Raw genomic sequence first — 27,795 nt, 5'->3', positions numbered from 1 at the left:
ATCTATAAATGTTGCGTACGCCTAATTCTTCAAAGTTTAAATTACCTATTATAATACTGGCTTTGACAGCATAACAACTAGAATTTGGAGTTGGAAAAGTATGATATCTATATACTAATAAGCAAATTTGTTCTATTCACTAAACATTTTTTTTTCTTTATAAAATGTAATTATTCATTAATGGCTTTTCTTAGTACTTAAAAATGTAATTTATCAATTAATTATTTATGAATAATTTTATTTCATTAGCTTTATGTTATAGCATTCACAGTAAATTATTATTATAAATTTCTAAACGGCTTAAATTTTTTGTTTCTAGGTTCCGATTAAATGCTTAGTGTGTGAATTAACAATGACGGTAAATTTTTTGTTGTGCTTGTTAGACTATTTCATATATAAATGAAGAAGGCTATAATATTTTGACTCAATAATATTGATAGCCTTTCTTCTATTTTTTTTTTATCTGTAATGTTTTTCAAACATTGGTTTCATTTTGGGTTCACAAAGAGGGTTCATGTAGTTAACGAAAAAGAAGAGGAGGGTTTATATCATCATATGGTATAAATGTATAATTAATCCCATGAAAAAGATAGGATCGAATCTTAGCCCTTCGAGAAAATTAACCACCATAGTAGTTAACAACTAGTGTAAAGGTCTAGAGTTTTTTTTTTTAAGAGTTGGTTCAGCTATATTATATGCTAGCATTTAATTATTTGTTTCATTCATCAACTAAACCAATATGGCAAGTGTAATCAATGATTTGGTCGAACAACTTGAAAAACTAGTACAGTATAATCTGAAAAAGTGATGTTATAAACTTTTATGAATATTTAAATTATCAAAAAGTACAATTATAGATTCGAAAGGCACTTAAATTTACAGTAACTGCCTATTAGATGCCCATATTAAAATAAAACTACCGTGTAACTGAGGTAAATATATAAAGCGTAATGATTTTATATAACATGGTTATTGATATTTTGTGGATTTTTTCATATGATTTGTTAACATCATAAGAAAATAAGATCTACAAATAAAAAAACAGACAAATAAAGTTTGGAAGTTCACGGGTAAAGCAATCGAAGCATTAAAATATATAGACAGGTTCCACCATATCATATAATTTTTACATTATACACTCCATCCAACAATTTTAATATATATGCCTCTCAAGTTTCAAACAAATTTTTTCATTAATAATCAATATATAAGAAAGCTCCTTCAGGATATTTCTCCGATGAAGGATGTCGCAATTTCCGTCGTAGTCTTTCTCCATTGCATGTTGAAGTAGAAATCTTTGTTTGGGTTTTGTGGTGCATGATAGATCATAATTTTTGAGATGTGGCTTTTTATACTGCTAATATTTGGTGAAGATGGTGTCTTCTCCTCAAGAATGTCGGGCTTTCAAGATATACATCGACGATATCAAGATGGATAGGGAAGAGTTCTCTTCTTTCTCTTTATCTCTAATTTCTAGAAATACTAATGTTAGTGCAGATTCTTTGGCACGCCAAACGCGTACATCTCCGCATCTCATTTTGTCTGTAAACGATTTTACTTCTTATTGGCTCATATGAGCTAATCTTTTTTTTTGTCCAAAAAAAAAAAAAAGCTGTCCTTTGTTATTATATTAAGTATAACTAATTAATGTCTAATATATTCATAATCTATACAATAATACAAGGCGCGACAACAAAAACTCTATTGCTGTCATATCAAATGATTAGCCTTAATCTTTTATTTATAGATTTTCGAAAGCTACACCTTTTGAGTTATTTGAGTTGAGGCCTTCACGTTTTCTGGTTCTCTATAAACGCACAACTACATACGAATACATATGTATATATACATTTGTATGTATGTATATGCAATCGTCATTGTCTTAAATTGTAATATCATACAATGTGACTGTGTGAGACAGGCTGTGTGTGTGTGTGTTTTGTATAATAGGTTGAAATATATGCTTAGTCACTTTCAAGATACCTCGTGCCTTTGGGTTCTAAAATCCATTATCCCCGTCGGAAAGTGATTTTGATTTTTAAGTTTTAAGTATCTTCCATAAATTATGGTAGACTAGTGTATCTTAATATGGGTCAATCGATGTAAGTCCATTTTAACTTGATGTCAAAACCCCTACATGCGTCAATCCAACTCAAACCATAATCAATTTGATTGTAATGAGTGGCTTAAAACCTAAAAGGTTCTCGTCTCAAATGAGAGAGACCAAAAGTAATATACAAGAAACGTTTAGCGGTGGTCAACTAATTTTGATACATGCACAATGTGCATCTAAAACTCAAAGGCCCAATATTTTGTGTGGGTTGAAATGGATCGAATAAGCTAAGTCAAAATTATTCAAGCAAATCCAAAGGAGAAGGAAGATATTCAATTATTCATCAACCATTTGATTCGACAAAAACCAAATCAAAGGTCATTTTGATCTCATCTCGATTGGGCTGGTTGTGCTTCATAGTTGAGGAAGTTCCCTTGATAGACAGTTTTTTTTTGCTAACTGCTCTTTTTATCACCGCTGCAGTAGGTGTCGTCTCGAAGACTGCACTGGATGTTTCAAGAAGTCCCTACTTTGGAGTCTGGAGATGTGCTCGGTCGGGCTCATAAGGCTCTTCCATCATTTGAAGGTCTTGTCTGGCTGGACACATAAGGCTTCCATCATTTATTGGTCAAGCTTATTACGACTCTGTTTCGCGAGGTTTTGGGCACTAAACTCCTATTGGTAAGACTTTTTGATTGTGTTTAATGGCCAAAGAAGATGCTTTGAGATTTGGATATTAAGAGATGAAGGCTCGCTCAGTTTCAATATCTTCTAATCAAATTTCTATCTGAAGGTGGACTAACCTCTATCTCTATTAAATTTACTCTTAGTCCTGCAGATTTTATTGCTATAAATGCTTTGTTATTGTTGTTGATCAAATCCTCTGTTGGTGGAGCTAACTTGTTTTCAATTTATAAGATACAAAACTTACAGTTTCTACTGTGTATTTTAAACTCAAACAAACAATCGAAGTCATAATGATGTATTTGAGAGCTGTGATTGACATAGATTAAATGATCTCAGAAATGTGTGAACTCAATGGCAAATGCAATGCCTATCAAGAGGAAACAATGGTTCCCACCCTGGCAAGCCTGTGTCATGTCAAGTGGCTAAACCTAACAACGGTCTGTAAACAAAAACTCCCATCACTATCGTATTATAGATGGTACTAAATAACTCATACTTGCAAACCAATCTTTTCTCACTCCTTCTCAAACCGAGAGAGTAACATGCACATAGGTAAAAGGTTCCATAATGCTTACACACAGTTACTCTATACTCTAGGACAAGATCCTTTTTTTCTGAATAGATGAAGTAAGCAAGACTAAAGGGAAGACATAAACTCCAAGTGGTACACTATCAGAATTTCCAAATATGGTTCCTACACAGACATCAAACAGAACAGTTTTCTAGATCTCATTGACTGAAGATCCCATATTCTTGGTTCTATATGTTACTTAGCAAGATACTAATGTAGCAGTAAGGAGTTTAAACCATCTGAAATGATAGTACTACACCGATTCAAAAGTATATCAAATCGAAACACGAAACGTCCAAAAACATCATTACTCAATGGAAATGTTTTACAAAATCTAAATCCATTACCTTGTTGTAACCAGACCACACTCCTCAAGAGTGTGACGAAATCTAACGCCAACTCGATGGCCAATACGGATGAATACCGTATCCAGTCTTCCAATTATCCAAGTAAACAACTTTCTTCACAGCCCAGAACGATATGAACAAAGCCAAAAGCATAACCAGTCTCTGTGCATTAAGATTCTTCACTCGAACAAGCACATTAGTAACAAACGCCAATAGCAATCCAACAACAGTATACAAGAATCCAACAGCGAAACCTTCAGCTCCAAGCTGCATCCCAGATCCTTGGTAAAAGAAGACAAGCTTATTCGGATCGTTACGATCTTGAAGAAACATAGGCATTTTCCTGATAATGTTGTGCATTGTACCAGCAACGCTAAAGAAGTAAACGAAGATAGCACCAGCTAACCAAAGTCTATGGTCATGAAGAAGTGTTTCTCCTCTCAGGATCCGTTTGATAACGAACGGAGTAGCGATAACGATCAAGGAAACGATGACTCCGATCTGAGACTTGGAAAGAAACGGCGGACGTTGAATAGGACCGACCTTGAGTTTAGTTCGTTGTTCGACGAACTCAGCCATTGATTCAGCTAACCTAGAGTAATCAGATTGATCCATCTGACCAGATTCATCACGGAGATTCGATATAAAAGGACTTACGAGACGGATGTGAGGTAAAGCGTTAACGCCGAAGAGCTGAAACGAAGACTGAGACTTGGAGAACTCGATCTCGCAGAAGAAGAGCTTGGTTCCTTCAGATCCATTGTTGTTAGCGACGTACGAAGCGGAGACGACGCCGAACTCGCGACGGAGCTCTTGTAAACGAAGCTCGGTTTTGCTGTGGAGTTGAGTAGCGTCGAAGAAGACGAGTAACGAGTAAGGACGAGGAGTGGAAGCAGAGGTGAGGAATTTAGAGATCCCATGGTCGTCGAGGTGGATTACGCCTGATTCGGTGGCTGATCTGAGCGAAACAAGTTCGTTGACGAGATCTGAATCGGAATCCAAATCGGGAAACGAAGCTGCGAAGGCGGATGAGAGTGTTGCTATGAGGAATAGAAGAGAGACGAGTTTTGATTTGACCGCCATTGTTGATTTTGATCTCATCTCTCTCTCTCTCTCTCAGATTTGAGAAGACGAGGAAAAGTGAAAGACGAGTTTTGATGTTCTACTTTATGCACCAAAGGCTCCACGACTACGAGTGGAGTTGAAACGCGATTCCAAAACGCGATTCTATCTCATCGTCGCGCTCGCGCATATAAACTTAAACGCATTCTCACCGACTTACCAAACCAAAGCCAAGGAAAATAAATAAATAAAGAATAAAAACAAATATTAAACTTGAAAGTTAAGAACTCATTCGAATCGATTTAGGGTTTTTTTCATATATCTCTCGAGGAAGACGACAATGGTGTGCGATAAGTGTAAGCCTTATTGTCAATAATAATCTCATCTTTTTCTCTTTTCAGATCACTGATTTCGCCCAATTCGTAGTGATTTTCATATTATTATAATTGAATCAATCTATGCTTTAATCGGTTTCAGTTTGCTCGATATCATTGCGTTGGGTTGTGAATTCAACGCCCTAATGATTTTATGATTCGGTTTTGGATTCTTAGATCGAAACCACCCTAATATGAGTTTTTGGATCTGTGGTCTCTAAGTTCAAAGTATGAACCTTTTTGACTCAATTTTGATGTTTACTTGTTTTTTTTAGGTGAGAAGAAGTTATCTAAAGTGATTGTTCCAGATAAGTGGAAGGATGGTGCTCGTAATGTAACTGAAGGTGGTGGTCGTAAGATCAATGAGAACAAGCTTCTCTCCAAGAAGAATAGGTAATGTAATGTGGTTTCTCTCTTCAGTTTTCCCATCTTACAAGTTTACTCTTGTTCTTCAGTTGAATGCAAAACATGTGGAAGTAGCAATCAATTTGTATATTTGGTGATGTTTGTGTGTTGTTAGGGACGTATTGGTTTGGTACTTTGGTTCCTGTAGTCTCATGGAAACAGTGATAAATTTGTATGTTTTTGGGATGTTTCTAGTGTCTGTGTTTGAGTTGAGTATTGGTTTTTGTTTCGTCTAGGTTCTTCTAAGAATCATTAGTAATTGTAGAACTTCTCATGGAATTAGATTTGTAAGTTTTGGGGTGTTTATATTTTCTTTTTTTTTGAGTTGGTATTGGTTTGTTTCCTGCAGGTTCTTGTAAGATTCATTAGTAAATGACTAAATGCAGAACTTTTCATGGAAATAGGGATATTTTTTACTTTGGGATGTTTTTATTGTCTTTTCTGAGTCGAGTATTGGTTTGTTTACTCCAGGTTTTTGTTAGAATCATTAGTGAATGTAGAACAGTAGAAGTTCTTATGAGCTTAGCGATGAATTTTTAAGTTGTGGGATGTTTATATTGTCTTTTTGAGTTGTGTATTGGTTTGTTTTCCTCTATGGTCTTCTAAGAATCATGAGTAATTGTAGAACTTCTCATAGAGATAGTGATATTTAATTTGGGATGTTTGTAGTGTCTCCCTTTTAGTCGAGTTATTGGTTTGTTTCCTTTAGGCTCTTCTACGAATCATCAGTAAATGTTTAGTAGTAGTATTTGTTTTCGAAGAACTAGTTAGAATAAACCGCTTAAAACGTGGGGCTCTTGTTGTTATTTTTCTTTTCTGCTTCTGATTTTGTCTTGTGATTTTTGTTTGTTGTATAGATGGACACCTTATGGCACCTGTACCACGAAGTGCATGATCTGCAAGCAGCAAGTGCATCAAGATGGTAAATACTGTCACACATGTGCTTATAGCAAAGGTAAATAGTAAATACTTATGTTTCGCTGAAACAAATTCTTAGATAGCAATATTATAATAGAGTAACTCAATAAGTGATGGAATTGGCTCTTCATTGTTGTGCAGGAGTGTGCACAATGTGCGGGAAGCAAGTGCTGGACACCAAGATGTATAAGCAAAGCAATGTATAAACAACTCCACAAGCGTTCACATTTTAGTTTCAATCCCTTTGATGTCAACTTTGTATAACTGAGACAAACTATCTTTCTGTTATCATCTCACTTATGTATCCATTGTAACAGTTTTCTTCGTTTTTAATGTAACAACGAGATCTTGTTTGTTTCACTGTGTATCTTGATTGACTGATCAGAAAGTCGTAATGTTTTCGCTTTAGAACTCAAATTCAAGTATCAAAGATAGATTTGTACTGAGCGAAATTGGTTTAAACAAAATTGAGAGTCAAAACCGAACCATGTCCATTGTCAGACATGATTCAACTTGTATATGCGAAATTGAGTTTTGGTTCCTGGTACGGTACAATTATACTACTGTCTCTTCTCTTATAACATTATAGTAGAGTGATAATGGTAACAAAAGTGTCTATGAAACTTGAATTTGTGTCCTGTGTATCCTTCCATGGTTAACTGATAATTGGCCTATCTTCTCCGTTTCGATTCTTTACGCAGTTCCGCAAAGTAATTCTCAAGATTCTGCTTTTCCCACAGCCTTTTCTCCACCAGATCTTCCTTCCTATATTCATCTGAAAATTATCGCATTTGCACAACTCGTTTTAGTCATACTGTATTACACACAAAACAATCTTTATCCATATGGGAGGTTCAGGTTTCGGAAGTAGAGAACAGAGGCGAATAGAAGGATACCGAGATTAGTCCATGCGTCGGCAGACACACTGAGTGATCTTCGGGTTAGGTATGATGCATCTTCCCATGAATAAGGAGCTTTCTTCACCTTATATCTCCATACCCAGCTGCCGTACCATACAAGCAGCTACAAGGAAAACATAAATGTAAATCAGTGATCTAGAGAAAGAGAATACGGGAATCTGTGAAATACAGCAATATTTAAAAACATGAAACCTTGATGATAGTGTACGGTAGGAGAATGAATCTAACACCAAGAAGATCCCAGACCGACGGTTTTTCAGCTCCTTTGATTTGCAGGTCAAGCTCGTTGCTTAGCTCTTCCTGTAGTTTTCTGCCAAAACAAAATTTGCAATAATATGCCACATTCTCAGCTAATAAGAAGGCAATTTAAATAAATAGAACAGCATACTTGTCGATCTGCTTTGAACCCTTCTTCCTGTTAGTTACTCCACCTGTGCGTTCAAGTTCTAAAGCCTTGAGCTTATTTTTATAAGCAGGAGTTCGCTTAACCGTAGCTATAGCCTGCAACATAACAAAACAGAGGGTTTCATTAAGAAAACGAACCTAAAGTTTGTAAAAGCACAATACAGTATCTTGTATTAGGCTTTAAGAGTTTAAGAAATCTTTGCAAGCACAAAAGCGTATGAATCACATTCAAAGAAGTCATATGTCCAAAAGTTCTACGATTCATGAGATGCTATGATACTACATGTAATGTGTTGCCCATACCCCTCATAATTCTCTATTGTTTACTTCTGATCCTTAGGGAGGCTTCAAATATAACGAGATACGTTTGGCATTCATAAGGAAAAACCACAACAGAGCAGAGACATAGACTACTAAGACATACCTCATTATACCTTGCCACGTTGTTCAGATATTGAAATGCAGATAAAACCACCAATAGACCAACAAGAACAGCACGGGGATCCTATAAACACAACAAGCAGTTGTATCAGTTAAAAAAAAAAAGATCCAATGATTTTCCCCGAGATAAAAAAAGTCAACAGAACCATCCCAATAAAAATCTTACCGACTTATGTCCATACTTTGCCCGGTAGTACTGAGCCGTGTTGTAAAACACCTAAACACAAAGAAACACTGATCTAAGCAATTCACACAAAACAAGAATTAGCATTTGTCATATATATAGTCAGATAAATTTCTTCTACTGACCTCCTCTGGATGTTCAATCGCATAATCATATTGCGCCCGAGTCTCATTATCTTTCAAAATCTACAAAGAAGATAAACAAAGCTAACAAATTTGAGAACTGTCGTGTTCCATTATTATCAGCTATATACAAAAATCACACTCCACCAATTCGCTAAAAACAAGATCATCCCTCCCTAAGAACTATACAAGCAGATGTATTATAATGTGATGGGACTACTAAGTAAGTAACCTCGTAAGCAGTGGCGATTTTCACAAAGAGCTTCTTGGATTCAGGATCTGGATTCTTATCTGGATGACTAAAACCAATTCATCAAAATCAGCAAATTACAACAATCAAAGATCAAGATCAAAATCAAATACAACAAATGTCTAAACACAAAAAAAAAAAAAATCCTTACTGTTGAAGAGAGAGCTTATAATAAGATCTCTTGATATCAGATGCGTTCGCATCTTGAGCGACACTGAAATCGAGAGAAATGCCAACAGATTAAGAGAATGAATTAGGAAATTTCGAAATCTGAATTTTGGAAACGGAGATCGGGAAGCTGAATTTAAAAACAAACCCGAGGAGAGCATAGCAATCTTCAGCACCGCAGTAAATAGCCGTCGAAGATTGGACGAACAAGGAGAGAAGGATAAGAATCAGAGCCCAGCACCACCGCTTCGTCACCGGCGGCGCCATTCCTGGATTAGTCGTCGTCGTCGGCGAATTGGGAGGAGGTGAAAGTACTCTTTTGGGCCTTCTGTTTTTGTTTTTGTATTTTGTTGCTTTATAAGAAAACAGAAATTGAGAGTTTTTTTGTTTTTGTTTTTGTTTTTGTTTTTGTGAATGGTCCAACAACACAAGTAGTCCTGGGCCTTTGGGTATTCGGTTCGGTTCTGGATATATCCATTCGGTTCCGGATATTTCGGATATATGAGTTTAGGATCCATTCGATTAATTTACTATTTCGGTTCGGGTTCGGTTTGGTATCGGTTATTTTCGGTTCGGTTCCGGATATCCATAATAATATAACTTTTTCTAAAGTTATTAAATTTGAATAAAAATGTGATAAATTTTTGTCAAAAATATCTAAAAATTTTCTGGTTATTTGAAATATTTTAATTTTTTGGTCTAAATTTATATGATATCGGTTCAGTTCTGGTTTCAGTTTTTTTAGTTTAAATGTTATTGCCTTATTAATTCAAAATGCATCGACTTGTTAAATTATCTCGGTGGTGTAGTGGTTGCAACATTCCTTGAATGCCCACAGATCTTTGGTTCGAGTCCCTACAATAGCAGTTTTAACATGAATTTAATTTTATTCGGATCTATTCGGATAACCGAATGGATATCGGTTCGGTTCGGTTACTAACCGATATCCATGGATACTTTAAACTCTATCCATTCGGTTATTTCCCTCTAACCGAACCCGAACCAGAACCGAAATTTCGGTTCGGTTTCGGTTCGGTCCATTCGGTTCGGTTAAACTGCCCAGGACTAAACACAAGTGTAATGTAATGTTACGTTAATATATTATTTATGGTTCTTAAATAATTGAGTCTTATCGTGCGAAATAATAGGATTAATAAAAAATTGTATTTATTCTTGTTCAGATTAATTTTTTATTATTATTTTGGTTCCATAATCGTTTTAACATGTAACTATGCAATATTGTATTATTAATTTCTCTGTAATGATTTTCAATTAAAGATCATTAGTCTAAAAATATATATGTAGTTCCTCAAATGAAGAAAAATATGGTTGTCAAAAAAACAAAAAAAAGAAGAAGAAAAATATGTATTTGATTGAGACTTGAAGATGATTTTTGAAAGAGAAAAAAAAAAAAAAAAATAGAAGATGATTTAATTTTGGGCTTGTGGGCAAAATTTCAAATAGAGTAGGCCCATATATTTATCTAATTTGACCTCTTACACATTGTTCTTGATTTATTTATTTTGTTGGTCGCAATGCTCCTCTCCAACACTTCCTTCACATCATCACATGTTAGCAAAGGAGAACAAGAACAACATGTCTATAACTCTTAATATAAAAAACTAAACAAAATAGGTTGAAATTAAAAAAAAGAAAATACCACTACGAGATCTAAGAAAAATATCTTATAAGATTACTAGACATACAGAAATTTGAAGAAAAGTTATAACTTAAAAGGACCATAAAGAGTTTACCTTTTGTTTGGTAGAAACATAGGATTTTTATGGTTCTTAAATAATTTAAATGAAATTAATGGATGGGTTTTGAGTTTACCTTTTATTATGGATGGGTTTTATGAGAAAAAAAAAACAGAGGATTTCTGAGACTCATGGCTGTGTTTTCAAATATTTACTAGTTTCCTACAGTTTGAGAAAGTTCTGCAGACTGGATGAAGTTCATCTGCCGTCATCTTTAAGGTTCTATGCTCCTCATATATAATTCTGTCCAAGCTTTCCCAAGTTTGTTTGCCAAACATATTTTCATGTAAACTGCTGTGAAACATACACACAACCATCCAAGTGAATCAAAATATGTTCATGTTAGCCGACATTAATTAGTCTTCAGTCTTTTTAAGGTATTAACTTATCTACTAGCCATGCATCAAAAATTCATCCATACAAGTCAGACAATTTCTTATTGTAACGTATATATACACAAATCAATAACTAAATAAGAGATTTGCCCACAAACCACACTTTAAACAGAGTATTTCACAAGAAACCATGATCATATACAACTACAGCAAAAAGGCACACTATGAGCTAAAAGCCTAAAACAGACGATGATCAAGTGATTTTGGAAGTTGGAAGCAATAGTTTCTTGTTTCAGAAAATGTGCCTAATGAGAATTGTTTAAGTCTTCTTTACCAACTTCAAAGACAACAATCATTACTCAATCAATGTACGTCATCTCTGCAATTGGTTATTCAATTTTGTAAAGGTGATAGTTTTTCGGTTGGTTTTAAAGATTAATGAAATTTTTAAGTAATTTTTCGAAAGTTAAAACTTGAACATTACTCTTTGAAAAATCCATCACTAATAAGAATTTTGACCTCTTACAGACTTACACACTGTTCTTGATCTTTTGTGTTTGGTCTCAAATGCTTCTCCAACACTTCTTCACATCACATAACAAGAACATCCATGTCTATAAGAGTCTCTTACCATATGTACTTTTTGCAGGAGATCATGTCCCTCCAACAAGAAACCTCAAATCCTCCAAAACCAAAATAAATTACTCGATTTTTAGAGAATCGAATTACTTGTAAACATTCCAAGTTACAAAGTATAGAAATATAGTACTAAGGAATGTCTATTCAAACAATTATGGGTACCGCATCAGATATGTTTATAGAAAACATATAATAAATAAACAACAAAATACGCAGTTAGATACTTTAGTTTTTCCTTTATCTTCTTTAGTAGTACACATTCAGGGTAGATACTTAGTTTTCCTTTATAACTTTTGTTAAAGATTTAGATAAATAGTTGTCAAATTCTTTTCTTCACAAAGTGTAATACCTATAGTATTTTCCAAGGTATCTTTTGCTTTCTTCTTAACTATCACTATCTTAAAATGTAGGTTTAACTATAAAACCCATCCATTAATTTCATTTCACTTCCCATGACCCACCAACATTAAATCTATAAAAAGATGCACAACAAGGTCGACTCCTTACCGGTCAGAAGATCAAACCCACCAACCCCACCCATATCCCGTCACCGCTCGACCAGCGACATCGTTCATCGTGTCAAAGAAAGCCTCACAAGAAGAGTCTCTAAACTCATATGTGGCATTTTCTTATCTCTTTTACTATGTTTAGGCATTGTGACTTTCATCTTGTGGATCAGTCTACGACCACACCGACCACGCGTTCATATCAGCGGGTTCTCGATCTCGGGTTTGAGTCAATCCAACGGGTTCGAGACGTCACATATAAGCTTCAAGATAACAGCTCGTAACCCGAACCAAAACGTCCGCGTTTACTACGACTCCATGAACGGATCCGTTTACTACAAAGAGAAACGGGTCGGCTCGACTAAACTCACTAACCCGTTTTACCAAGACCCGAAGAACACGAGCTTGATCGAAGGAGCCTTACGTGGACCTACAATGGCTGTAAATAAGGACCGTTGGTTGGAGATGGAACGAGACAGGAATCAAGGGAAGATAGTGTTCCGTCTGGAGGTAAGGTCCGTGATACGGTTTAAGGTTTACACATGGCACAGTAAGAGCCATAAGATGAACGCGAACTGTTATGTTGAGGTTGGTTGGGATGGAATGTTGTTGAGTGGGACTAAAGACAAAAAATGTCCGCTTTATTTCACTTGAACAATATATGTTTCATCCATAATAATTTTACTACATGGATCTTTGTTTAACATCTTAATAAAAATTTTGTTTGAATGATTAGAAAATTATTCAAAGAATATTGTTTTCATGTGTATTCAGTTTGGCTGTAACATTCGCCCCATGATGACCTGTATGATTCTTTTAAGTTAACCATTATCTATGATTCGACGTTAGTTTTTTTGTTTTCGTTGACGGCCGACATTAGTGTTTATATAATCTTATCGTGTGACCTAATCTGCTAATCATTTACATAATTTACGTTTAATTTATACTTTGGCAAAAAACAATTATGCTTATGTTGTCACGTCTTAGAAGTTAGAACTTGACATCATGGATTATTGTGTTTAATTTGAGTGATTGAATTATGCTCTTCACAATAACTGAATAAAATAGGTAATAAGAAAAGAATTGGAAAATTTATATTGAAGTTTTTACTAGTAAATAAACCCATCTATCTCTTGCTAATAAATAAGTAATTTGAAAGAAAGAAGAAAAACTCAATTTAGGAATATATATTAAAATGGGGAAAAAAAAACTTATGCTAAATTTGACGATTTTCAATAGTCAAATAATGTAACGTGTGGATCCTAAGATAATTCAATATTATTTTGATTTTAAGTTTGCAACCTCGTTCTCATTTATACAATATCAAGTTCCTAATCATAAAAGTCAAATCATACAGCCTGTCCCAAAGTTGACCAAGAGAGCAAAAAAAACCTGTACCATATAAGTATTTTTGTCTAATGAGAATATGCAAACCAAAATAGTGCCTATTAAAAAGACAATGTATATAAGAAGAGTCAATTCAAATGATAAATTGCTCGATCATAGTTGATGACCATAAAAACGTGTCAACGTTACTCCAAAGATGGTCTCTCACCCTCTCCATCAATCAAAGTACATCTTCTTCCTTGTCTTCCTTCTCATCAAAACCCTAAATGCACAACCAACTTATCTCCTCAGCTATTGTTACACATCAGGCAACTACACGTCAAACAGTCTATACAAATCCAATCTAGATTCTCTAGTTTCTGTTCTTCAATCGCAATCATCCGACAAAGGATTTTACAGCTACGCCTCGGGTTCTTCCCCAACCACAACAGTGTACGGAACTTATCTATGTCGCGGAGATATCTCCTCCTCAACCTGTGAAACATGCATCTTAAGAGCATCCAAAAATGTTTTTATATGGTGTCCGGTCCAAAAAGAAGCTATTATATGGTATGAAGAATGCTTCCTCAGGTATTCCAACCGACAGATTTTCTCAATTCTTGATCAAGGGCCATTTGTCACATGGACTACTTACGATACCATGATATATCAATCTTATTTTATCAACACTGTGGAATCCCGTATAGATCGGTTGATAGGAGAAGCCTACTCGAGCTCTTCATATTTTGCGAAGGAAACTTATCAAGTGAGTTTTCTTGGAGAAGTCTACGATCTAAATGGATTGGTACAGTGCACACCCGATTTGGATCAGTATGATTGCTATAGATGCTTGAAATTCGCGTATAATGAGACGGAAGATTGTTGTTATGGAAAACGTTTCGCGTTGGTTTACTCTACCAACTGTATGTTGACATATAAAGCTACTTTATTGGCTTCACCACCACCCCCTCCTCCTCCGCATCCGCCTCCCCCACCACAACCTCTTTACCGCGAAAATGATAGTCCAAGTTCCGACGAATCATTTTCATTTAATTTAAAAGGTGAGAACTAATTATACTCTAGCGTTTCATTGTCTTGTCATTTATGTATGTGTTCTACACATGTGAAAGTTACACTACACGTACTGATGGGAAAATTAGGATGTATATGCATGATAATGTATAGTTAGAGTATTTGGCTAATATCTCGAATGGTCGAACGGGACGAACTCTTTATTTATTGTCGTCAATATTGGCCGTGTTCGTTTTATGGTCGCTGCATCAGCGATCGGCGATAGAAATTTAGACGTAATAACAACAGAAAAAATGGTTGATAAATAGAGGAGGTGTCGCTGCCACTAATTTTAGAGGGAATACCGGTGTCATCCCTGTGGTTAAAAAATAACGGCGATCGTTATTTTAGACGCTGCGACTACATTTAGAGGTGTTGCCGGTGTCTTCCGTGTTACTCCCCACATACTTAACACGCAATGTAGTTATTATTTTGTGTCGCAGATCGCTGACTCAGCGACTACAAAACGAACACGGCCATTGTCTTTCACATAGAGTTTGGTTATGCATATAGGTAAAGTTTTTCGAAGAATCATAGCTCCGGTGATAGCTGCCGTGGTGATGTATTGGTGATTTGCGTGTGTTCACTTTGTTGTTGTTGCATGAAGAAGAAAAAGAAAGCCAACGAAGGAGAAACATCTATAGAAACTCCGACGCCTAATATTGGTGAAAATCACACGATTGATCACCCAACGGAGAAAACGGAATCAAATTTTCCAAATTAGCTCATCTTTTGTTTAAACCAGATTTCAGTTACTATACGTTATATTTATATATGCTCGAAAGTATGTAATTCCTGTAATGACTTGTACGCCAAGTTAATAATCATAATTCTATGTATAAACATATAATTACAACATACAATGATTCGCATCCTCATAGAGCCATAGTATTTAATATTTATATATACTGATCATAGCTTAATACGTGTTGGTTCCCACATTGCGTGGACTTTTTAATATTGGAAGAGCGAAGCTCTCTTCTCTTATACTCAAATTGAATATTTCATTATTTCGCTAAAAATATCTACCCCTCCTTTAAAGAGAAAACATAATTGATTAAGGTTTTATCTCCATATAATTCACTATTTCAGATATTTAATTAAACAATAAGAAAATTATCTGGAAGCCTTTTAAATTCGAGTTAATAAAGAACAGTTGATCTGAGTGTTTGACGAATTTTTACAAAAATGAATTCGATTTCTAAAGAATACAAATTATGCTGATTGATGGAAAATCCAGTTTCGTATGATAGCATGCATCACACTTACGATAATTATGTCCATGATGATGATGAATGGTACAGTATCAGTAATTGAAATTAGCACTTCATGTATTGATGATAATCATTTCCATGCTAAAAAGTAAATTTGCTTCGAAAAAATGATGGGAGTATAATTAGTGAATTCATCACGTAAACCAAACGTAACGATCTATTAATGATCTGATATCCTATGTCTGATCATGAGAATGGAATATTGATGACTCTAAGAGCCGGCACATATACTAATCATTGTTTATAATCGTATATGTTAGCATTTAAGCTGAATGTTTATAGTTTAATCATAGTACAAGCATGACTCGACCGGAAGACTTTCCAAAAGCCAAAAGTATATCAAAACGTACAGTTAATATATTAAATTGCATAAAAAAAAAAAATTAAACACTAGGTTGTTCTAGATAATGTAAAGAACATAGTACCTGATCATGATTGTTTAAAAATAGGAAGATAACACATACATCTTTTTAAGTCTCCTTTCAGGTTTTAACGAAATATCTATTTCTCCATATGGCCTGATATATAAAAAATTATACAAATACAACATGTGTATATATAATATATGTTTAAAAGTTAACTTGTGTAGTTGTACACAATTATTGGAATATTTATGTTCCTAGATTCAGTATCAGAGACATCACTTCGTTCCTCGGGCTTTGATTCCGAGGACATTACTTCGTCTGTCGACTTTAGTTTTCTTTTTTTAGGTTATGTTGTATCTTTTTTAGCGTGAAACCAAGTTATAAATAAAACTTCACATGATAAAAAAAAAAAAAAAAAAAAAAAAAAAATCAGTATCAGAGACCACTATATAATTTATAATGTAGATGTGATGTGGAATGCGTACGTGTATAGTTTTCTATTCTCCAGTTTAATTAATAATATTAATCTCGTATTTTAAACCTTATACTAATATCCACATTATACTAACTAAAAAAGTTTATATAAAAAGTTATCTTGTTGGATAGTTAAGATTTTATAGCACGATTAAAGGATCTCTTTTTGTCAGGTGAAGCTTTAAGATCAACATAGTTAGTACGTATCCAGATAATTAGATTGTGGGTCACGTACGTATCATCATTTTACATACAAACTAACTACGTCTTTTAATTTTATAAAAAAGTTCAGAGCAAGAAACGTACGTATGTATAGATCAGAAAACAAATAATTCCATCAGAAAAGGTTATCAGATCAAATTAGACGGCGTATAAGTGAGGGGTCCACAGACAAATACATAGACAACCATTGATATATATTTATATTATGATTATCAATTGGTCGTATATGTGAGCTGCAAGTTGATCGACATAATACCAGACATTATATTACAATAAGTTTTTTTTTTTCAGGCAACTCATGACTTTAAAGATAAGTATTCCATTACTCTCACATAAAATATTACATTGATTTGACAATATTACCTACATACTTATTGAATTACATTAATATAGGGAAAAATGAAACGGGAATGTCTCATTCGTCTCAATATCATTCGACTAAACATTTACACATTTATTCATCATACAAAAAAAAGCGTATTTGACAAGATTAACATGCATGTGGGTTTTATTATGGTATAGAAATTTGCTTGTTGGCATTTTGACATAACAAAAAACAAACTGTTTCCATGTGGCCGGACGGAACATGGGGATTTCAAATATATTACATTTTACATTTGGCTTGTCGGTATATTTATATTATATGGGTTTCAATATATCAAAATTAATTAATTAAAGAATATTGTTATTATATCAACATTTTAGATTATCTCTTAAAAAGGTGTTTCATGTTTGGATTTGTAAAAGAGCAAATCATGGTTATACCTTTATATAAAAAGCAAAAAAAAAAAGTTAAACTTGAATCTTTTTTGTTTATTTTTGTTTTCCAAGTTAAAATGTAACTTTTAATTAATACTGGGCAGTTCGTGAAGTCCAGAAGTTTCCAGGTATACTGTCTATATATCATACAAAGAATCCGGAATCATCTACTCGCATGTAAGCTAAAATGAAGAAGGTTAATTAATACTATTTCAAATTAATAAAAATACTTGGTGGAGTAAAATATTGATTTTATTCATAATTTCATATCATCAATCATAAAAGTGATACAAAATATATTATTCTTTTCCCTTTGAACTCAAAAATTAAACAAATTATTGAAAAAATATTATTACAAATATTCAACGTAAAATGAACTCAAATTATATTAATTGCAGAAAATGAAATCTAGTGTTACTTGTGTTAACTAACAAAATTATTTGTTGAAAAATATAATTATTTTGACAAACTTTGAAAATTAGAAATATCTCTCACTTTTAAAAATTAGTGGATCCTATGAAAATCAAAGTCCCCCTCCATAATTTGTATGGTTTAGATACATTACTTTACATTTGAACAAAAATAAAAAATAATGGTGGGAACAAAGTAACATAATGCCAACAAGGTCTAATAATGGGTGTATATTTTAATTTCTCACCACTTGCCAAGAGTTGATTTGCCCCTTTTATCTTTCTATTTCTGTTTTTATTTTCTTTCACTTTCTACTTAACAAATGAAAACATCACTCTCTCTCTCTCTCTCTCTGATCGTCTCTCCAATTCTTCTATATAAAGTTATAAAAGAGAAATCAAACACACACACAAATACTTCCCAAAAATCTTCTAAAAACCCCCAAAACTTTCAGAAACTTAACCAAAACTCCCCATTTATAAAAATGAGAAACAATTTCGTCCCTGTGATTCTCTCCTTCACCACCTTCTTGATCTTTTTAACTCCATCTATCGCAGAACAAGAGCCTTCAGTTCTCTCCCCCATAGATCAATTCCTCAACCAAACAAGCTCATACCTAAATTTCACAGAAAAATTCAACCAACCAAGAATCGAGTTCTCAACATCAACAATCATAGCAGCTTTACTCTCTTTCCTCGCTTCATCTATCTCAAGCGCCGGTGGAATAGGCGGTGGAGGTTTATACGTTCCGATAATGACAATAGTCGCAGGTCTTGATCTAAAAACAGCTTCAAGCTTCTCAGCTTTTATGGTCACAGGTGGATCTATAGCTAACGTGGGATGCAATCTATTCGTTAGAAACCCTAAATCTGGTGGCAAAACCCTAATCGATTTCGATTTGGCTCTTTTGTTGGAACCATGTATGCTTCTTGGTGTTAGTATTGGAGTGATATGTAATCTCGTGTTTCCCAACTGGTTGATTACGATTCTCTTTGCCGTGTTTCTTGCGTGGTCCACGTTGAAGACTTTTGGAAATGGGATTTATTATTGGAGATTGGAATCAGCGATGGTGAAGATTAGAGAATCATCAAGTCAAGTGGACGATGGTGAAGATGATGAGGAGGAGAAGAAGATTGAGAGTTTGAAACTGCCACTTTTGGATTATGAGAGACCAAAGAGGTTTCCATGGATTAAGCTTGGAGTTTTGGTGATTATTTGGTTATCTTACTTTGCGGTTTATCTTCTTCGTGGAAACAAATACGGCGAGGTAATTAAAAGTTTTTCATTTAATTTCAATTATTAGTAAGTAGTTGTTACATTTAATGAACCGTATTTAATGACTTTTTAGATCTGCTTAAAAGTTCAAAATTTGGAATTGACAAAATAGACTAGAGACAGACAACAAAACACAGTATTTTTAAGGAAAGAAAAAGCCAAAAAGGCTTGAAACTTTATCCAGAAATAAAAATTATTTGGTTTTCATGATTATCTCAATATACATGAAACTACATTTTTTCTCGTTGTGTTGAATTTTTTTACAAGTTACCATCAGTTTTTTTGGTTACACATTTTTTTTTGGATTGGATAATTTGTATATCTCATTTCACTTATATGTACCTTCTCTAACCGAAACTTCTAAAACTGTTTCTTGAAAAGAATTTTCTTACCATTAAAGGAAAAAAAGAACATGTCATGATAAAATAATGATTCTGTAAGATAAAAATCGTGTATTCTAAAGCTAATTTTGAGTTTCATTTTCATATATCAATTAATTTATTTTTGCTTAAACTAGGATTATACAGATATGTCAAAAACACGTTAATGGTGTAATTAGGTGAACTTTACGACTAAGATTTAATGAGGAGTAAATGAAACACGTTTGAATTGTTCTCATCTACCTTCATGACATATATCTTTTCTTTCTTTAAATTTGTGGTATCATCACGTGGTGAAGATGCGTTTGGAAAATGATAGAGAACATTTTTTTATATATATAAAAGCGATAGCGAACCTGTTCACGTGAAAGACAGGTCATCATCAATAATGTTTTGGTTTTTTGAGATCGGTCGTAAGTGAAACAATACTTACGAGCACGACAAAAAAAAAAAAAGAACAATACTTACGTGTCTTTTTCTTCCTACGATCGTTTCCTAAGAGTCAGTCATTGCACTTTTTTAGATTCCTTTTACCCTTTCAAAGATGCTTTGGGCTACTATTTTATTGTACTTTCTCAAGTGACATTTTATATATTACAAGATGTATAAAATGTCTATATTATATATTACAAATGTATATATAAAATAGACATTTCTAGGTTACAAAATAGATATCTACATTATTTTTAGAACTTTTATAGGTTCATTTCTATTTTATTATTATTATGGGTAGGGTAGATTCTCTTTTTGAAAATCTAGATACAAACAATCTCTTTTGAACCGTCCAGATTTTTTTTGTCACTTTCGTTTGGATTCGACTTCATTTTTGTTTTTCTCATAAACCAATTTTGGGGAAAACCATAACAAACAAAAAAAACTAAACCGGATCAAACTATGCTGTTTAAAACAAACTCAAACCGCCATGATTATAAATTAATAATCCGACTGATTACATTAGAACCAAAACCATATCAAACATGTTTTAGTGTAACCACAAACCAAAATAAGATTAACTAGAGTTATTATGTTGGTTTATTAACAGTTCATACTTTGCAAATTCAGGGAATCATATCGATCGAGCCATGTGGAATCACTTACTGGCTCCTCTCATCGACTCAAATACCACTCACTCTCTTCTTCACTCTTTGGATTTGCTTCAGTGACAATGTTCAAAGCCAACAATCATCCGATTACCAAGTCTCAGTAAAGGTTCGATTCCACAAAACGTAACTCCAACAAACACTTGATTAGTTTTCGAAAAGACAGAGAATTGATGAATGTCCGAAAACAATTTTGTGGTTGCAGGATGTAGAAGATATGAGATCAAATGATGGAGCAAGATCAAACAAGTGTTTGTTTCCTGTAATGGCTCTTTTAGCTGGAGTTTTGGGTGGTGTTTTCGGTATTGGAGGTGGAATGCTCATTAGTCCTCTTCTTCTTCAAGTCGGTATCGCTCCCGAGGTAGTTCAAGTTCTTGGCTCGATCCGAAAATACTTTGCTTCTTTTTTTCTTAGGCTTAAAGTTAAAATCACTCTGTTCTTTTTGTTGTTGTTTGTTATATAGGTAACTGCAGCGACATGTTCTTTCATGGTTCTGTTTTCATCAACAATGTCTGCGATCCAATACTTATTACTAGGCATGGAACATACTGGAACCGCAAGTATATTCGCGGTTATATGTTTTGTGGCGTCACTCGTGGGACTAAAGGTGGTTCAAAAGGTTATAATCGAGTATGGAAGGGCTTCCATCATCGTGTTTTCGGTTGGTATCGTCATGGCATTGAGCATTGTGTTGATGACAAGCTACGGAGCTCTTGATGTTTGGAATGATTATGTCTCTGGTCGTTACATGGGTTTCAAGTTACCATGTTGAGACAAAAAAAAAAATCTGGTTTCTTTGGTTAAATATTATTTCACAATAGATGTGTATATCATCATATCATCCTGTTTTTGCTCTTTCATTCATCTTGTCATTTAGAAGTTAAGAAAGCTCTCTATTTCTTTCTTTTGTATGATTTTAAATTCACTATTCAGAATGCACATCTCGTGCATTCGAATATATATGATCAAAATAAGTTATGTTGTGGACCTAAACTCAGATTTTAATATCAAATTATATAAGTTATAATTGTCATAATACTACTGTCCACAATTGCCGCTTTTGGTAATCTGGCAACTCTATTTTTACGAGAAGGAAATTTGAACTATACTTTTGAGTTACTCATAAATAAAAAAAAGTTCTTGGATTAAAGCACTTGGGGACACTCTTCTCAACAAAGATCAACTCTCACAATCGGTTCCTTTTGACCCAAGAAATCAAAACAACATAAGCTAAACTGGTTTCTTGGTTATAAAGCGAATTATAAGCATAAGATTAAAAGAGACCTGTCATAAGTACTCTTATATTTAGCTCATCAGATGCTTACGCCGGAAACACTACCAAAGAGAAGACCAGGCCTAATGTTGCTGTCGGAGATGTTGGAGTGTACTTTGAGTATCTCCAACAACAACAATCCGGATGAGTTCCAGTGGACGAGGTTTAGGATTTTTAGGATTCTGGTGGAATTGGAGAATTTGAGGTGGGTTTGAAGAAACCAAGCTCGAGAAGAGAAAAAATGGTTTTGGTGCCACTCAGAAACAGAAACACAAACAAAAACAGAGCAAAAACAGAGGAACAAGTCGATGTTAACGAGTTCGAGCTTACAGAGTGTAAGTCATATTAATAGAGCCAATTCGGACAATACCTTTGGTGCCTTAATGAACATCTAAGGTAGCCTTGGAGTGTCAGTTTTGTAGGCAAACAAAGACTCAGGTTAAAGCCATAACCATCAGCAGAACCCTAAAATCCTGGAAAATCCTAGACGATGATCTTGTCTAAGTCATCCCATGATTTTAAGACTCTGTTGAGGTCGTGGCTATAATCCCAACTAAATTTCATCTCCTGGAGTTGAAAGTCATAATTCTAACACAAAAATCAAATCAGCTCCAACAACAACAACTCAGTTGGATTTTTGGTGAACAAAGTTGGTGTTGGAGATGCTTAGGGTTCCCGACTGAATTGTACAAGAGGTTGTCTCTGTATGAATCGTACTCGACACTACAAGAGAAACCAAAACCAAAAGCAAAAAAAAAGAAGAAGAGAGGTATTACCTAGAATGATGGTAAAGCGGTAAATTCAAACACACTCTATGGCTCTTGTTTGTTTTTTGGTTTACAATATTGTTGAACAATTTTGGTATCATATATTGAATGTACTTGAGAGCACAAGAGTATGGCGTTTTGTGGGACAAGACAAGGATCATGCATTGAACCATATTTCTTTAACTTCACATGTTATGTTTTGGACCAGTGAAAAATCATTTACAAAAGTCGATTTATTACTTAAGTTATTGACCAATAACAAAGAAAATTAAACTTGTTCAAATGACTAACCTGAAGTGATAAAAAAATCAAACCAACATTGATCGTATGGTTCCAAATTGTCTCTCTCGTTAAAGGATTTGCAAATTGCAACCAACCAAATTATGCAGACGGATTCCGTCTCTGGTTCTGGTTGTTTTTTTTTTTAAAATTCCTTTATTCAAAACAATAAAAACCATGGACGCATTTAATATAAAACAATTTTTTATGGTACACTAAATAAATTTTACATTCATACCCAAAAAGAAAAAAAGAAAAGACAACCAACAATCATGGACCATGGTGTTCCTACCAAAAAAAAAGTCATGGACCATGGTGTTCATCACGATTCACGAGTCTCATGTTTTTTTTTTTGTGAGCTAATTGTGTCTGGGGAAAAATGGGCTCTAGGCCTGTTAGTGATTCATGTGCATTTTACACATCTTGGACTTACTTCAGATAAAAGAAGAATATAAGTTAGGGATGAACAAAGCTAATGCCCAAATAATTTACACACACCTTAATCTGCTACAAAAGAGTAATAACTAATGTTTAATCTTTATCGGCGGTGTAAACGATTATGTGTTAATCTTTCTTAATGATTTGAAGGTAATAAATTCCAAAAAGTCATATTCCATTGAAACAAAATATATTTTCCGAAGCGACGAAACTATTTAATTTCCGAATTTCTTTGACCCAAAAGTAAAAAAGAAATTACCCAATAAATAATTATTTTAAAAACCCTAAAATAAAAATAAAAGATCTATTGGATGGAAGACAGCAAACACTTAAAAACTTAAAAAGCTCACACCTTTTTATATTCCTCTCCTTCACCCTTTCTCTTGCCGTCGTCTCCTCCTCACGCTCTCACAAACCCTAAAAACCTTCTCTTTCTCTCGATTTCGATCTTTTCACAGCTCCAATGACGAAAAAGCTCAATCCTTTGGAAGACCCACCATCCGCTTCTTCAAGCGACGACGACGACATCGATACTTCAGAAGCTGGTGAGCCTTCAGACGACTCTTCTTCATCTGAAGATGACGAATCCTCCAAAGCTCCAATCAAATCCCTCGCCTCCGCCGCCGCCGCCGCTTCATCTAAATCCACCGTCGTCGCAGAATCGGATTCTGGATCGGAGACTGAAACAGATTCGGACTCTGAATCGACGAACCCTCCCAATTCTGGATCTGGCAAAACAATCTCAGTGAATCTCAAGAAGAAAGAGGATCCGACTTCGTCTGCTGCTTTAGCTTTACCGGCTGCTAAATCAGGAGGAACCAAACGCCCAGCGAGTGAAGCTGCTGCGGCGACAGCTTCAGCTACAGCTAATAAGCGAGTCAAGAAGGTTACTTCAGGAGGAGGAGAAGAAGAGAGTGTAAAGAAACCAGGGTTTCACAGACTATGGACGGAAGATGATGAGATTGCTGTGTTACAGGGGATGATCGATTTCAAAGCTGATACAGGGAAGTCTCCTTATGAAGACTCAAATGGGTATTACGATTTCATCAAGAAAGATATAAGCTTTGAGGTAAGTAAGAATCAATTCATGGATAAGCTTAGGAGTTTGAGGAAGAAGTATATGGGTAAAGAAGTTAAGAATGGTGTTGAACCTAGTTTTGCTAAACCTCATGATCAGAAAGCTTATGAATTGGCAAAGATTATTTGGGGTCCTGAAGGGATTGCTACTGAGTCTAATGTTAAGTCTAACGGTGTGTCTAAAAAGAGTAAAGCTAAGACGAAGCTTGATTCCGTTAAGCAAGAGTTGGTGTATGCTGGTTCTTCACCTAATGGTAAAATGGATGAAGATGGTGATGATGATGATGATATGGATTTGGTTGTTCATGGAGGTGGTGGTTCGAGGAAATCTGATTTGTTTGAGAGTTCGTCTCTGGTTCGAATGGTTGCTGGTTGCGGTGTTGATGAGTATTATGTGAAGCGACAGTGGAGTTTGTTGCCTGTTGAGACGAAGAAGGTTGTTGAAGAGAAGTTGAAGTTGTTGCAAGCTAAGGAGTTGGAGTTTGTGATGGAGAAGACTGACTTTTTGCATGAGGTTACATCTATGATTGTTGAAGCTTCTAAGAACAAGAAGAGCCATTAGATATATATAGATTTAATCGGTTTTTTGAACTAAAATTGAATTTGCAATGTCTTTCCTTTTGGTTTCGAATTTTAGGATTTTTACTCATCTTCTTCTTCTTCTTCTTTCCTTTGATCTTTCTATGTAACTTTTCTGGTTTTTTTTTCATGTGGTTTCATTTTTGTTAATCTCTCTACTTCGGATTTGTAGCTTATATATTATAAAATACCATGGGCTTGAGGCCTCTTAATGTGACACTTGAACAAGAACATAGCAAATTACGTTAAATTAAACGGACAAGTTTGGTAGTATTGAGTCAGAAACATTCGGTGTTCGTCTATTAGTAACTGCAAAGATGTTGAAACCTACACTTCAACACAAAGATCAAACTGGGGATAAAAAATTTCACTTTTTTTATGTAACTCATTTTAAGATCGGCAAGGTAAAAACCCGAAGAAAAACAACCTTTTTCTAAAGCATTCTTTACTTTTAATCTCCGTTACATTGCTTTGTGACAATCATCAAAACTCAAAGTATTGAGATAACTTGGTAGATGATAACAAAGCAGCAAGTCAATAAAGTTTTCGAGTCTTTTTTGATTATTAGGTGTAAGAGAAGTTGTTATCTCAAAGCACACGTGCTTACCTTCTAAAAAAGCTCTATTGATCAATGGTTGTACCAAATGAGCGAAGACTTTACTTCTTATATAGAAGTGTCAAGACCCTAAACTCATAACAACCAAGTCTCAATCTTTCTGTTCTAAACTGTAAAAATCAGAATACAATCATGGAACAGAATTCAACACCCACCCCAACGAGGAAAGCTTGTGTTATCGGTGGTACAGGAAACTTGGCTTCAATTCTCATCAAGCATTTGCTTCAAAGTGGCTACAAAGTTAACACCACAGTTAGAGATCCAGGTTCTTCACTTTCTTCTTTCTTCTTCTCTTAAAGTATTTTGAATGTTTGGTGACTCTTTAATCAAACATTGCAGCAAATGAGAGGAAAATGGCTCACCTTAGGCCACTTCAAGAACTTGGAGACCTCAAGATCTTCAAGGCGGATTTGACCGATGAAGGGAGTTTTGATTCCGCATTCACGGGCTGTCAATACATCTTCCATGTCGCAACGCTGATCAACTTTAAATCAGAAGATCCTGAGGTCTATCTTAAACAGAATGTGCATCCTTTTTTTTTTTTTTAACTCTAATAGAAACATTTTCAAGCTATCCTTTGTGTTTTTTTATTTTCAATGTTCAGAAAGACATGATCAAACCGGCGATACAAGGAGTGATCAATGTGTTGAAATCTTGCGTCAAGAAGTCTATCAAGCGTGTGATCTACACTTCTTCAGCTGCTGCGGTTTCCATCAACAATCTTTCTGGACCTGGACTTGTGATGAACGAGAATAACTGGACTGACATTAATTTCCTCAGAAAGGAGAAACCGTTAAACTGGGTAGCTACAATTTCTTGTGACACAAGATAGGTTTTTCTTATATAAACCAGCTCAACTTGCTTCTCTGTTTTTTTTTTCTAGGGTTACCCGGTCTCTAAGTTGTTAGCAGAGAAGACAGCTTGGGCATTTGCGGTAGAGAATAACATCGATCTCGTTACTGTTATTCCGGCACTGATCGCTGGGAACTCTCTCCTCTCCGATCCTCCGAGCAGTTTATCTCTCTCCATGTCTTTAATCACCGGTAAGTGTACGAATTTTACCATTTTATCCTCTCCTGTTTCACGATAAGAAATCAAAGATGATTTGGTGTTGTTGTTAGGGAAAGAAATGTATCTGACCGGTCTCAAGGAGATGCAGAAGCTATCTGGCTCGATCTCGTTTATTCACGTAGATGATTTAGCTCGTGCTCATATGTTTCTTGCGGAGAAAGAAACTGCTTCTGGTCGCTACATTTGCTGTGCTTACAACACAAGTGTTCCAGAAACTGCAGGTTTTCTCAGACAGAGATATCCTAAGTACAATGTGTTGTCAGAGTAAGCATCTCTTTCAATAGAAATTACATTTTTTTCTCAATAGAAATTACAAATTTTTGATGGAAATTTTAGTTTTTATTTTCTTTCTTTCATATTTCTCATCAATTTTTGTTGTGAAATCTGGCAGATTCGAAGAGTGCTTGTCGATTCCGAAATTGATGCTTTCTTCGGAAAAAATCATCAATGAAGGCTTTCGATTCGAATATGGGATCAATGAGATGTATGATCAGATGATAGAATACTTCGAGTCAAAAGGATTGATCAAAGCTAGAGACTCTTAATTTTTGTTATGTAAGAATGGAATTTATGAGTATATGAGATCTTTGATCTCTTTCTCATTCCTATAATAATGGCTTTAAATAATTATGTTGGTTGACTTTATATATCTTTTGAATACATAAAAATTACATACCTTTAAAATGAACTTAAAATAACAAGATGGTTCGAGCACGGTTGATATAGCAATGGTAGGTACATGTTAAAATTCTATTACTCTAAAGAAGCTGGTTTGTATATTTAGTCTTCAAGTAAAAAAGACTTGAAAGACTACTTAAATACATTACACGAAATTTTGTCTTTCATATTTACGAAATTTTAGTAATGTTGTCATTGTTATTGAGATTGTAGCAA

The 27,795-nt window shown here is 34.6% G+C and overlaps 8 protein-coding genes across 10 annotated transcripts; 6 read left to right on the top strand and 2 right to left on the bottom strand.

Annotated features, from left to right (window-relative positions):
- Window positions 1-1,597: 1,597 nt before the first annotated feature.
- On the top strand, window positions 1,598-27,578 carry LOC104752826 (anthocyanidin reductase-like). 2 transcript variants are annotated; one of them, XM_087493047.1, is made up of 7 exons: window positions 1,598-1,634; window positions 25,864-26,095; window positions 26,170-26,336; window positions 26,435-26,632; window positions 26,714-26,873; window positions 26,952-27,165; window positions 27,293-27,578. In XM_087493047.1, exons 2-7 carry the CDS (start codon window positions 25,963-25,965, stop codon window positions 27,444-27,446), a joined length of 1,026 nt encoding a protein of 341 aa, XP_087349173.1. In that variant the 5' UTR covers window positions 1,598-1,634; window positions 25,864-25,962; the 3' UTR covers window positions 27,447-27,578. The 2 variants fall into 2 exon arrangements, with proteins under 2 accessions (XP_087349173.1, XP_010473385.2); XM_010475083.2 differs by lacking the exon at window positions 1,598-1,634 and having other exon boundaries at window positions 25,839-26,095.
- On the bottom strand, window positions 2,940-4,882 carry LOC104752834 (putative dolichyl-diphosphooligosaccharide--protein glycosyltransferase subunit 3B). Of its 2 annotated transcripts, none has more exons than XM_019238391.2 (2): window positions 3,659-4,882; window positions 2,940-3,179 (listed from the first exon to the last, which is right to left on the bottom strand). In XM_019238391.2, the coding sequence occupies exon 1, from the start codon at window positions 4,757-4,759 to the stop codon at window positions 3,701-3,703; it is 1,059 nt and encodes a 352-aa protein (XP_019093936.2). In that variant the 5' UTR covers window positions 4,760-4,882; the 3' UTR covers window positions 2,940-3,179; window positions 3,659-3,700. The 2 variants fall into 2 exon arrangements, with proteins under 2 accessions (XP_019093936.2, XP_087349172.1); XM_087493046.1 differs by lacking the exon at window positions 2,940-3,179 and adding an exon at window positions 3,234-3,434.
- LOC104752833 (uncharacterized) lies at window positions 4,939-6,777 on the top strand. Its single transcript, XM_010475093.2, has 4 exons — window positions 4,939-5,076; window positions 5,370-5,487; window positions 6,357-6,454; window positions 6,559-6,777. Exons 1-4 carry the CDS (start codon window positions 5,061-5,063, stop codon window positions 6,621-6,623), a joined length of 297 nt encoding a protein of 98 aa, XP_010473395.2. The 5' UTR covers window positions 4,939-5,060; the 3' UTR covers window positions 6,624-6,777.
- Window positions 6,885-10,326, bottom strand: LOC104752832 (chaperone protein dnaJ 50). The gene is made up of 10 exons (XM_010475092.3): window positions 9,056-10,326; window positions 8,891-8,953; window positions 8,722-8,788; window positions 8,493-8,552; window positions 8,350-8,400; window positions 8,167-8,247; window positions 7,726-7,838; window positions 7,530-7,647; window positions 7,314-7,440; window positions 6,885-7,192 (listed from the first exon to the last, which is right to left on the bottom strand). Exons 1-10 carry the CDS (start codon window positions 9,172-9,174, stop codon window positions 7,089-7,091), a joined length of 903 nt encoding a protein of 300 aa, XP_010473394.1. The 5' UTR covers window positions 9,175-10,326; the 3' UTR covers window positions 6,885-7,088.
- LOC104752831 (NDR1/HIN1-like protein 26) lies at window positions 12,080-12,997 on the top strand. Its single transcript, XM_010475090.2, has one exon. The coding sequence runs from the start codon at window positions 12,121-12,123 to the stop codon at window positions 12,796-12,798; it is 678 nt and encodes a 225-aa protein (XP_010473392.2). The 5' UTR covers window positions 12,080-12,120; the 3' UTR covers window positions 12,799-12,997.
- LOC104752830 (cysteine-rich repeat secretory protein 1) lies at window positions 13,641-15,413 on the top strand. Its single transcript, XM_010475088.3, is given in 3 exon segments — window positions 13,641-14,531; window positions 15,055-15,099; window positions 15,102-15,413. Coding segments are annotated over 3 exon segments (1,053 nt in total). The 5' UTR covers window positions 13,641-13,687; the 3' UTR covers window positions 15,266-15,413.
- Window positions 18,494-21,794, top strand: LOC104752828 (sulfite exporter TauE/SafE family protein 2). The gene is made up of 4 exons (XM_087493049.1): window positions 18,494-19,313; window positions 20,764-20,910; window positions 21,007-21,162; window positions 21,265-21,794. The coding sequence occupies exons 1-4, from the start codon at window positions 18,531-18,533 to the stop codon at window positions 21,571-21,573; spliced, it is 1,395 nt and encodes a 464-aa protein (XP_087349175.1). The 5' UTR covers window positions 18,494-18,530; the 3' UTR covers window positions 21,574-21,794.
- Window positions 23,777-25,433, top strand: LOC104752827 (putative transcription factor At1g61730). The gene has a single exon (XM_010475084.3). The coding sequence runs from the start codon at window positions 24,022-24,024 to the stop codon at window positions 25,195-25,197; it is 1,176 nt and encodes a 391-aa protein (XP_010473386.2). The 5' UTR covers window positions 23,777-24,021; the 3' UTR covers window positions 25,198-25,433.
- Window positions 27,579-27,795: the final 217 nt, after the last annotated feature.

This window comes from Camelina sativa, chromosome 16, assembly GCF_030686135.1.
Source record: "Camelina sativa cultivar CO46 ecotype springtype chromosome 16, ASM3068613v1".
NCBI classification, from domain to species: domain Eukaryota; kingdom Viridiplantae; phylum Streptophyta; class Magnoliopsida; order Brassicales; family Brassicaceae; genus Camelina; species Camelina sativa.
The sequence above is the reverse complement of the archived record's forward strand: the minus strand, read 5'-3'. Positions and strand labels throughout refer to the sequence as shown.